The 12,117-nt window shown below is 35.4% G+C and overlaps 1 protein-coding gene across 3 annotated transcripts in view; it reads left to right on the plus strand.

The window, feature by feature from the left end:
* Positions 1–12,117, plus strand: part of EDEM3 (ER degradation enhancing alpha-mannosidase like protein 3) — a 97,436-nt gene that overhangs the window by 19,257 nt on the left and 66,062 nt on the right. For all 3 annotated transcript variants that reach the window (XM_079918206.1, XM_079918207.1, XM_079918208.1), the window contains exons 5-7: positions 3,519–3,631; positions 4,594–4,747; positions 9,419–9,553. In XM_079918206.1, the coding sequence (XP_079774332.1) occupies positions 3,519–3,631; positions 4,594–4,747; positions 9,419–9,553 (402 nt within the window). The remainder of the gene's footprint in view (positions 1–3,518; positions 3,632–4,593; positions 4,748–9,418; positions 9,554–12,117) is intronic.

A 12,117-nucleotide genomic window follows, 5' to 3' on the forward strand; every position in this document is an offset into this window, starting at 1 on the left:
ACTGGGTGATTCTTTTTTCTTTTTCTTTTTTAACCAGAGACTGTCAACTATATCAGCACCTTGGAAATATTACCTGTGAAGTTTTAAAAAATATACTTCTCTCCCAAGTTACTCTGATTTAATTTTCCTGGAGTGGGACTGGGCATTATTATTTATTCCTCTAAAGCTTCTTCTTGCTTATAAAATTCAGCCATGGTTGAGAAGACCTTTTTTGTTGAGAAGACTGTGGTTGTTTAGACCTTTCTAGCTGTATCAGGGTTTTGAAAGTTGTGACTTCATTTTTCAGAGATTAAAGGAATGTGTGAACCATGTTATAATGGCTATGAGAATGAGAGAGAATCTTGTGTACCTTATTTTTGGTTTAGTGGTCTTATTTTTGGTATAGTGTTCTGCTGTAATAGAAGAGAAAAAGATAAACAAGTATCCCAGGAGGCACAAATTACCACCCTGGGAGAAACTAAGTGGTGTTATTTATTTATAAGTATAGCTGGATGGTGCACATCAGCTCGATCTTGATATGGTAGGGTGAGCGAGGAGCAGTAGCTGTGTATTAGGAAAGACCATAGGTGGACTTAAGTTTGTTTCTCATTCTGTCATCTTGGCTTTATCCTTATATACAGTAGGTTCTCCATCATCTCTCTGTAAGCTCTCATTGATTTTTATGAACATGGACCTCAGATATTCTCTGTGTTTTTAAAATTTTTATCAGAAATGAAGGAGAAAATGTGGTTCTAGGCTGCCTAACTTTCCTATATTTAGAAACCTATTGGTCTCTAATAGAGCAGCCATTATTATAAAGGTTCTATTCTGCTTTGAAGTTATACCACTTCGACATTGGTTCTCAAAATATGATTCCAGCACCACCAGCATCAGCATCACTTGGCAGCTAGTTAGAAATGCAAATTGTAGGGCCTCATCCCAGACATTGAATCAGAAAGTCTGGGAGTACGGCCCAGCAGTCTGTTTTTTTAACAAGCTTCCAGATGATTCTAACGTATGCCAAACTTTGAGAACCACTGTGTAATAATGCAGTGCTTTTTAAACTTCAGTGTACTACAAGTCATCTGGGGATCTTGCTAAAATAAAATGCAGATTGTGATCCAGTAGACTGCAGATGGGGCCCAAGGACATGTGTTTCTAGTAAGTTGCCACTTGGTGGTGCTGTTGCTGCTGGTCCGTGGACCACACTTTCAGTAATGTTTGGTGTAACTTGAGTTCTAACTCCTCGTAGCCGGGAGTACCAAGAAGTGATCACCTAATATTGATATGTGACCTTGGCCAAATTATTTAGCTTCTCGGGGCCCCTGTTTTCACTTCAGAAGGACCTAGATTAGATATCTAAGATATCTATCAATAGATACCTATTTAAACAGAAGTAGTAGAAGAAATTAAAGTAGTTTGGAAGTTGTTTCCTACGTTTAGAAGGAAAGTTATCTTGTACATTTTATCAATACAACTATTAATATTTCTAATTTACTTTGTGATCTTTTTTTTTAGATGTTGGGTATAGGATTTTATTAATTAATTAATTTTTGCTGTGTTGGGTCTTCGTTTCTGTGCAAGGGCTTTCTCTAGTTGTGGCAAGCGGGGGCCACTCTTCATCACGGTGCGCGGGCCTCTCACTATCGTGGCCTCTCTTGTTGCGGAGCACAGTCTCCAGACGTGCAGGCTCAGTAGTTGTGGCTCACGGGCCTAGTTGCTCCGCGACATGTGGGATCCTCCCAGACCAGGGCCCGAACCCGTGTCCCCTGCATTAGCAGGCAGATTCTCAACCACTGCGCCACCAGGGAAGCCCCTGTGATCATTTTTTGATTTGTGGTTTGTTTATTTGAAAATCTTAGAGGACATATCACTTGGGACAGGATGCAACCTTATTGTTTTTATTTTGGTCATACCATAATATGTAAAGTAGAACTTCTCTTGTCATAGTTTGATCTTTCAGTTTAAACTCTTGTTCATAATTCTAGCCATCTAGTTTCTATTGATTGTAATGAAGTCAAGCACTAAAACTTTAAATTTACCACTAAATTCAACATGGCCATGAAATCTACAGAAAGAAAGATATTGAACAAATTAAAGATAATGGGGGAAGGGAAGAGACCTGAATTTGTTCTTTGTTATCAGCTAGGTGCTTAAGAAACTCATCAACTAATGGAGATGTTAGAATGAATTTTTAGCTAATTATGGACAAAGAACTCTCTTCCCATTTTTATTCTCCTTTGAAACAAATAGCGTTGGTGCTATTCTTGGGAACAGTTCTCGGGAGATAGACTTTGGAAGAATAAAATGAACAAAATGATACTAAGAAGGGGTGTGTGTGTAAGGAGTGAGTAGAACAGTTGTGTTTCCTTCTAGAAGTGATAGAGGGCTGTGCGCATCTGCATTTGTGGCTGCAAAATTTACACGGACTTTGAGATTAAGAAGGGAAAGCACTCAATTTAAAATCAGGTTTTGTATTATATTTTACTCAAGGCTTACCCTAAATTTTACTTGAATTTTAGTCAGATGCTCTTATGGAATGCTTAATACTTAAATTAGAATTTTTAGTGAAGTATCAAATCAAGTGAGAAAGCACTATAAAATATTATCAAACAAAAAGATTAAACAGTCAAGTAAAGGGAAACCACTTTTAATGGACCTGGGATCTAAGTAACATCTACTTGTGCAGCCTTAATTTAGACTGAAAAATTAAAGCAACCTGTGTAATGACAGTGACCCCCCCCCCCACCCCCCCACCCCCACCCCACCTTCATGGAGCTCATTGCAAGCATTCAGAGTTCTTAACTTAGGATTGTAGACCCTCATGGTAATAATGGTAATAATAGTAATGATATCAAGCACTTAACTAAGTCAGGTGCTCTACTAAAAGTACTTTACATACCTTACCTCATTTAGGAAAACAAACCTATGAGAGTAGGTGTTCCCTCTTTTTGTAGATGAAGGAATAGGCTCAGAGATAGAAGTAAGAACCACAATTCAAATCAGGGCTTGGTCTTGACCCCAACATTGCACTGCCTCCTTAGTTAGGGGCTGCGGCATCCATGGGGTGAAGACGGCAAGTGGTGTATGATTTAGGATCAGTTGAAGGATGTGCTTTCTTCTGAGACTAAGCAACTTTTTAAATGATGTTTGGTGAATAGGGCGGTTTTTGTTTTGTTTTGTTTTGACTTGGAAGCCAAATCCCAGTAGAGCTCACCTCTTGTAGCTCTAAGTCGTGGGTCATACACACCAGCTGACAGTTCAGATGATGATTGTTTTAAAGTCCTAGTGATATTTCAGTGTGTCTAAAAAAAGAAGTGTGTCTAAATAAAGATTCCTTGCAATATAAATAAGCATTTAATTTTTTTTCAGTTTTCGATAGTATCACATTTTTATAATAGGTTTAAGAGAAAAGTTTTTTGTATGTGTTACTTTTTAGAGTCTTAAGGTATTAACTTGCTATTAGCAGCTCATTTTGAGGATATTTCTCTATGTCTTGGTCGAAAAGGACTTTGTTTTCAATAATTTTCTTCTCCTAGGTATTAAATAAAACTAAAGAATTTGAAGATGCGGTGAGAAAAGTTTTGAGAGATGTTAATTTAGATAATGATGTAGTTGTATCAGTCTTTGAAACAAACATCAGAGTTCTTGGGTAAGTATGTGAGACACTAAAGCTCTAATTTTAATAACAGAAAAGCCAAGGGTATACTCTTTATTTCTTGATGGTAATAAAGCAAGAAATTTCTTATGTTTAAAAGATAAAAGTTGGGGTATTATAAAACACAGAGGCTGTGGGATGACCCTGCATTATATGAGGCACAGAGAGCAACAGGCTTTGGGAATAGTTGTAGACTCAAATCAAAGGCAATCTTTGTTTGTTGTTAAAAAATGACTGACTATAGGTCGAATATTTGAGTATTAGCTACGTCGCAGGTTTTTTGCCAGATTATCTAGTTTACTAACCTTAAGCAGCACCTCTTCAAGCCAAATGAAACTGAATTTATAGGATTACCTTTGAACTAAACAGTTTGAAATATTCTTGGAACACAGGAATTACAGGATTTATTAATTCACGTTTCAACATGTAGTTTTATATTTAATGGTTACTTTTGTGTTATTGTAACTCATTTCCTTTTTCAGACAAAGTGAATCTATTCTTCAGTTAAATTTAAGAAATAGCTTTGTAGTTTTTCACAGAGTGTATTAGTCTATTACATTTAATACAGAGTGGGGAGTTTTTTTTTTAATGTTATGCTAAGAGTCAGAGATTTCATGATACTATAATTAAATTTAAAATTTCTTAAAATCAAATCTGTTAAATTTGTTAAGATAAATGATTTCTAGGATGTTTTTTATTTTAAGAAAATTTAAGGTATTTAAGAATGCCAAACACTTTACAACAGATAAAACATCTGATTTTTTTTTTTTTTAATACTGGCTATGTAATATGGTTTGCCACAAAATGAGTAGCCAGAGTTAGGGGAAAAGTTAAGTTCTTCTGTGATCTTTGCTTATGTACTCTAAATTGTTGATAATAAGATACCCACATCTTTTTAGGTGATGATGTTTAAGTATCTGTACAATGTGGCTAATGTTTCACCTCTGTGATTTTAGGGGTCTTTTGGGTGGACACTCATTGGCCATCATGCTGAAAGAAAAAGGCGAATATATGCAGTGGTACAATGATGAACTTCTCCAAATGGCAAAGCAATTGGGTTACAAACTTTTACCAGCTTTCAATACTACCAGTGGCCTTCCTTATCCAAGGGTAAGTAGTTCTGAAAAATATAGCAGTCTTTGTATCCTTCTTCACTATTGTAAAAAAATCAATTTTTGTGATGCAGCCATTGTTCCTCACCTGCTTGAGGCTGGAAAAAAAATTCTTCAAGCTATATAAGAAATTTATATTGACATTTCAGTTAGTTTGCATTTGAATGGTGTGAGAATTTAGATTAGTTAAAGCCTTTTATGTGTCATTGCATAACACAATAGATTATTCTGCAGAAGGAAGAAACAGATGCCAGACTGGAATTTGGGCACAGAATTATTTGTGCAGGAGATACGGTGGAAGCATAAGAGTAGGTGTTAACTCTCCAGAGGAGAGGGTATAAAGAGAATATAGAACAGAGAGGAATGAGGAGGAAGTAGAGCAGCGAAAAGGAGATTGTTCGGAGACTGAGGAGGAGAACCACAAAGTAGTGTAAGGTATTATAAATTCCTAAAAAGAGTTTCAAAAGGAGATGTTCCAGCAAACATTAGGAGAATTAGGTGCAAACAGAGCCTTGAAGGATATAATGTGGCAGAATAAAGGGGGAAGAAGGATTCAAAGTAGGTGGAAGTGTGGGACCATTCATTTTGAGATTTCCTCTATGTTGGTAGTTAAAGAGAGTTGGCAGCAGAGTCAGTTGAGGGAGTTTTTTTGTTTTCTCCCCAAGAAAATTGTATATTTAAGGCAGAGGGAAAGAAGCCATTGAGATGGAAAGAACGCTCTCCTGGTATATTTCATTCTTTATTAACACTATTACTCTTTCCCTCTTATCCAGGCCAGACACCTCAGCCATTACCAAGCTCTATTAATTTTTTTCTCTTCTTACTGCTGCTGTGCTTGTTGAAACTAATATAATTTTATTCCTAAGCTATTATAAATACCTATTTTACTCTTTTCTCTCTGGTTTTTGCTTCAGAGACTTAAAAAATTAATCTTACTAAAACATAACTTTTATCAAATTACACTACTCTCAGAATTTTACTGACTCTGCCTGTTGCACTGAATGTCCTTTAGCTTTCAGGTTTCTTTATGGTTTGACAATAGACTTTCTTTCTGAAGTTCTTTCATACCCCATACTCCAATGAAATGAATGTCCCATTTCAGCCAGAATAATCTATTTGTGTTCCCCAAAGCACCTAGGGATTTTTTGTTTTTGTTTTTGTTTTCATTTCCATGCCTTTTGGCTTGCTGGAATAACTTCTCTACCAATATAAATAAGACTCATTTCCTCCATCAAGAAATCTCTGACTGGAGATCCAGCATGATATAGCGTGCTTTTCAAACGGGGAGGTCACAGCTCATTCGTTTACCCATTGATTTAGTGGATCGTGACCAACACCATTTTTTATTTTTTTTAAGAAACAGACTAGTATTAAATTTCTTATTTAAATTTCTAGTTTGTGATATTTTTAAACAGTTCTTCTTTGAATATCCTTATATACATCTTTTTAACTTATTTCTCCCTTAGGATAAATTACTAGAAGAGGAAATAATAAGTCATAAAACGGGGAGAGCTTTTTAAGGCTTTGTGTACTTACTGATCAGTTGCTCTCCAGAAAGGTTCTACTTTTATACTTCCTGTGTTGTGTAAAAGTGCATGTGTCGTACTGCTGCCCACACTGTATATTATCATTCTTTTGCGAATTTAAGGAGGAAAAAAATGGAAACATGTTCTAATTTGAAATTTCTTTGCTTGTGTGGTTTAAAATTTGAAATTTCTTTGCTTATTAGTGTGGTTTAAACTTGTTAATCTTTTTGTTTTCTTAGCATATTAAAATTGAAAGCAAAGTTATTTTAAACCACCTGATGTTTATTTAATTAAATTTACTTTTAGTAAACATATTTAGTTTTTGTTATAAATGGAGGCACTGAATTTTGAAGAATCTGGCATGTCTTCACTTTTGCCATAACATGAGAAGCAGACAAGAAATTGAAACAGAAGCTACTAAGAGCACTATAGTAAAACAAAGAAAATTGTATTATTTTCTTATCCTCTGAAGTATCAAGAAAATTTTTTTTTATGAAACTCAATTTATCTATTTTTATTTTTTTTAACATCTTTATTGGGGTATAATTGCTTCACAATGGTGTGTTAGTTTCTGCTTTATGACAAAGTGAATCAGTTATACATATACATATTTTACTATATCTCTTCCCTCTTGCATCTTCCTCCCTCCCACCTTCCCTATCCCACCCCTCCATGTGGTCACAAAGCACCGAGCTGATATCCCTGTGCTATGCGGCTGCTTCCCACTAGCTATCTACCTTACGTTTGGTAGTGTATATATGTCCATGCCTCTCTCTCGCTTTGTCACAGCTCACCCTTCCCACTCCCCATATCCTCAAGTCCGTTCTCCAGTAGGTCTGTGTCTTTATTCCTGTCTTACCCCTAGGTTCTTCATGACATTTTTTTTTCCTTAAATTCCATATATATGTGTTAGCATATGGTATTTGTCTTTCTCTTTCTGACTTACTTCACTCTGTATGACAGACTCTAGGTCTATCCACCTCACTACAAATAGCTCAATTTCGTTTCTTTTTATGGCTGAGTAATATTCCATTGTATATATGTGCCACATCTTCTTTATCCATTCATCCGATGATGGACACGTAGGTTGTTTCCATCTCCAGGCTATTGTAAATAGAGCTGCAATGAACATTTTCGTACCTGACTCCTTTTGAATTATGGTTTTCTCAGGGTATATGCCCAGTAGTGGGATTGCTGGGTCGTATGGTAGTTCTATTTGTAGTTTTTTAAGGAACCTCCATACTGTTCTCCATAGTGGCTGTACCAATTCACATTCCCACCAGCAGTGCAGGAGTGTTCCCTTTTCTCCACACCCTCTCCAGCATTTATTGTTTCTAGATTTTTTGATGATGGCCATTCTGACTGGTGTGAGATGATATCTCATTGTAGTTTTGATTTGCATTTCCCTAATGATTAATGATGTTGAGCATTCTTTCATGTGTTTGTTGGCAATCTGTATATCTTCTTTGGAGAAATGTCTATTTAGGTCTTCTGCCCATTTTTGGATTGGGTTGTTTGTTTTTTTGTTATTGAGCTGCATGAGCTGCTTGTAAATTTTGGAAATTAATCCTTTGTCAGTTGCTTCATTTGCAAATATTTTCTCCCATTCTGAGGGTTGTCTTTTGGTCTTGTTTATGGTTTCCTTTGCTGTGCAAAAGCTTTGAAGTTTCATTAGGTCCCATTTATTTATTTTTGTTTTTATTTCCATTTCTCTAGGTGGTGGGTCAAAAAGGATCTTGCTGTGATGTATGTCATAGAGTGTTCTGCCTATGTTTTCCTGTAAGAGTTTGATAGTTTCTGGCCTTACATTTAGGTCTTTAATCCATTTTGAGCTTATTTTTGTGTTTGGTGTTAGGGAGTGATCTAATATCATACTTTTACATGTCCCTGTCCAGTTTTCCCAGCACCGCTTATTAAAGAGGCTGTCCTTTCTCCACTGTACACTCCTGCCTCCTTTATCAAAGATAAGGTGACCATATGTGCATGGGTTTATCTCTGGGCTTTCTATCCTGTTCCATTGATCTCTCTTTCTGTTTTTGTGCCAGTACCATACTGTCTTGATTACTGTAGCTTTATAGTATACTCTGAAGTCGGGGAGCCTGATTCCTCCAGCTCCGTTTTTTGTTCTTCAGATTGCTTTGGCTATTCGGGGTCTTCATACAAATTGTGAAATATTTTGTTTTAGTTCTGTGAAAAATGCCAGTGGTAGTTTGATAGGGATTGCATTGAATCTGTAGATTGCTTTGGGTAGTAGAGTCATTTTCACAATGTTGATTCTTCTCAAGAAAATTTTAAAGATTACTTTTTTAGAAGAGGACTACAGGTAGAATATAACTGCCTTCCCATCCTTTCTTAAACACGCTTAGGAAATACTTCTTTTGCTCATGAAAATTGGTACAATCAACCTCTTGGATATGAATACATAATTGATAGCATTTGCATTAATGGGTTTAACTCAGAAGTGTTTGCTGGATAGAAATGCTACTGTAATTGTCAATAGTCATTTTTAAAACTCACATAAAACCTTAGAGCTAGTTTCTGGTCAGGTTGGTTTTGGTTAATCCAGGTTTATATTGTGGTATTATTTGGCCGGCTGAAAAAGTTTTCTTTGTGTTATTTGTTAGTCTATCAGCAAGGTAATATACTCTCTATTTCAAAATTATTTAAACCTGTAAATAAAATTTTAATCTCCTTTTAAATATATACTATAACTTAATTAGGTTTTTCTCTGTGAAAGACTATTTAATATAGTACTGCTTTTTCACAAATTCTCAATTAAACCTAATTTCTTTTAGGACTGGTATGGTTTCCTATTCTGGTACTAACTAGTTCAAACTGTCCAGAGAACAGGATTGTAATAGAAGGTATTTCCTCTGTGTAATTATTATAATGATACTGAATTTTGATATCATTGAGGAAGGAGCTAAGTGAAAACTTATTTATCCCATGAATATTATGTGCTTAGAATGTACTTCCCTAGATGTTAATTGGGTCACAGTGATCATCAGATAAAATTTCAGTGTTTAGTTATTTTATCAATTATTTTCATGACTTGATTAAAAGTCTTGTTTGAAAAATGGTTTCTTATCCAGAAGTCATTATCTCTTGATAATTGCTAATGATAATCTTCTGATTTTATTTAGATTAATTTAAAGTTTGGTATCAGAAAACCAGAAGCTCGGACAGGAACTGAAACAGATACCTGTACAGCTTGTGCAGGTACCTTGATCCTTGAGTTTGCTGCTTTAAGTCGATTCACAGGAGCAACGATATTTGAGGTTTGCTTTTCATAGTCTTTGATTTCCTGGGTATTGGTCATAACTAACTTTATAGCTTTTCTTCATTGATCAAGTATTAAGATAATGAACTGGATGATTTCTGTTATTTAGTGAACTTTTTGTCTAAATTCCAGCACATAGTTTTTAATTTTGAAAAACATAGAAGTTATATTAAGTACAACTTTGCTTTTTGTTCACGAACTATAAAGTAAGTTTTTAGATTTATTCTTACAGAATGTTTTAGCCATATTACCTATATGAAATTTGATATCACAAATGTCTTACATGAAATACTATCTGTGTTTTATTGTTAGACTTCTAGATGGTCTGTTTCATTTCTGAAAACTTCACTTATCTTCTAAAACATAGTGAAATTTTTGCACTTAAGTCTCATTGAGTTTGTTTTTTGCACTTAAGTCTCACCTGTAAGTTTGTTTACTCCAAGGGGAAATATTATTCATCATCCAAAGACTTAATATCCCCCAAATAGTTTGTTGTGGACTAGCTATGTCTTGCAGTTTTTATTTTAGCTAATTGTTTAACCATGTCATTGGAGTGCAATAGTAACAGCCAATTTTTAAAACATATAACTTAGAAGAATTTATTTTCTTTCTTTTTTTTTTCTTTTTTTTTTTTGCGGTACGTGGGCCTCTCACTGTTGTGGCCTCTCCCATTGCGGAGCACAGGCTCAGGACGCACAGGCTCAGCAGCCGTGGCTCACGGGCCCAGCCGCTCCGTGGCATGTGGGATCTTCCCGGACTGGGGCACAAACCCGTGTCCCCTGCATCGGCAGGCGGACTCTCAACCACTGCGCCACCAGGGAAGACCTAGAAGAATTTTTTAAAATTCAGCAAATGGTACACATAGAACAATCAGAAATAGGGACTATATACTAGCATTAGAGACCATTTAAAACAAGTTAAATGGTCTTTGTGTGGTTGTATGTTCAAAGTATCTTAAGGACAAGTTTATCTTGTTTGGTTTAATTTTTGTTCTATAACTTGCTGTGATATTTTCCCTTCATTTACAAAAATGTCATTTTTGCATACTTTCTAATTTAATTTGACCTACAGACTCTGAGATACTGATGCATCTACACGTGCGGAAAGTGAGGTTCAAAGGTATTTGACTAAAGGGTGAATGAGTGGAACCAGAATTAGAATCCATGCCTTTCTGAATTCAAAGCCCAACCTTTTTTCACTGGGTTATTTTATATTTTAAAACTGTGATTTTTCTTTAACTTCTTGAATGTACAGTGATTTATTATGAGAGAAGCAACCTAATGCAGTTGACAGAGACTCAAGCTAATACAGGGCTGGTAAACTACAGTCTGAGGTGAAATCCAGCCACTGCCTGTTTTTGTAAATAAAGTTTTATTGGAACACAGCCACACTCATTTATTTATTTTTGTCTATGGCTGTATTTATGCTACAGTGGCAGAGTTGAGTAATTGTGACAGTGACTGAATGGCCCATAATGCCTGAAGTATTTACTGTCTGGCCCCTGTCAGAAAAAAGTTTGTTGACTTTTTGGTCTAATATATTGCTATATAAAGAGATCTGAATTCTCGTATTAGTTGTCCTATTATTCGGTTTTAAACTTTTGTTAAATCTTTGATTTCACTGGGCCTCTTTCCTTAGCTATAAGATAGGAATAGGGAAATGTAATCTTTATGAAACTTTCCAGCTCTGAAATTATACCATTAAGTAAAGTTGCAATCTGCCTTTGTTTAAAAAATTCAGCATAAATAGTCAAGAATTAAGACTATTTTACATCCTATTTTTCAATCTGCAGAGTGACAAATTGGTTTAATGATTTCTTTTATAGAAGTACTTCTGCAATGCTGAGTAGATTCATGCTCTGAAATTAATTTTAACTTAGAAACTCTTTTGTACATGTTCTTTGCTTTTGTTTTGTAACATCTTTTCATCCAAAGCCAAGAATTTGACCAGAAATAATTTTAATTTAGTGTCTAAGTGACAAAAATAAATGAAAAAAGAAGAGAAAAATATTATTATAAGGTTATAATTTTGGTATTGTCAAATGAATACTAGTTGATTTACTTACTCTTCACTAATGAAGTTGCTGGCTGTTTAAAATGTAGGATTTGAAATGTCTATTCTGTTTCAAAGATGGCATACCAACTTTGAAATTCTCTTCCAGTTTTGTAAATTAGAGTATCTAAGGAGATTTTTACTTTGCATTTGAAAGATAGAAATTGAGTCTGCCTGCTGATGCAGGGGATGTGGGTTCGTGCCCCGGTCTGGGAGGACCCCGCATGCCGCGGAGCGGCTGGGCCCGTGAGCCATGGCTGCTGGGCCTGCGCACCGCAAAAAAAAAAAATAAAAGATAGAAATTATTTTAATAAGTTAATTTAATTATGCCAGTTCTTTTTACTTTAATAATACATGTGTGTGAATGCAGACCTGTACTACAAGAGCAGATGAACAAGGATGGTCTCAAAGTGAGATCACTGGCACTAAATAGCATTTTTAGAGTTGTTCTTTTTAACTAAACTCAATTGGCTGAAAGAGCCAGTAGTTTTGACTTGCAAGGAAATTTAA

The sequence above is a fragment of the Stenella coeruleoalba genome (assembly GCF_951394435.1).
Source record: "Stenella coeruleoalba genome assembly, chromosome: 1".
In the NCBI taxonomy this organism is placed as follows: Eukaryota; Metazoa; Chordata; class Mammalia; order Artiodactyla; family Delphinidae; genus Stenella; species Stenella coeruleoalba.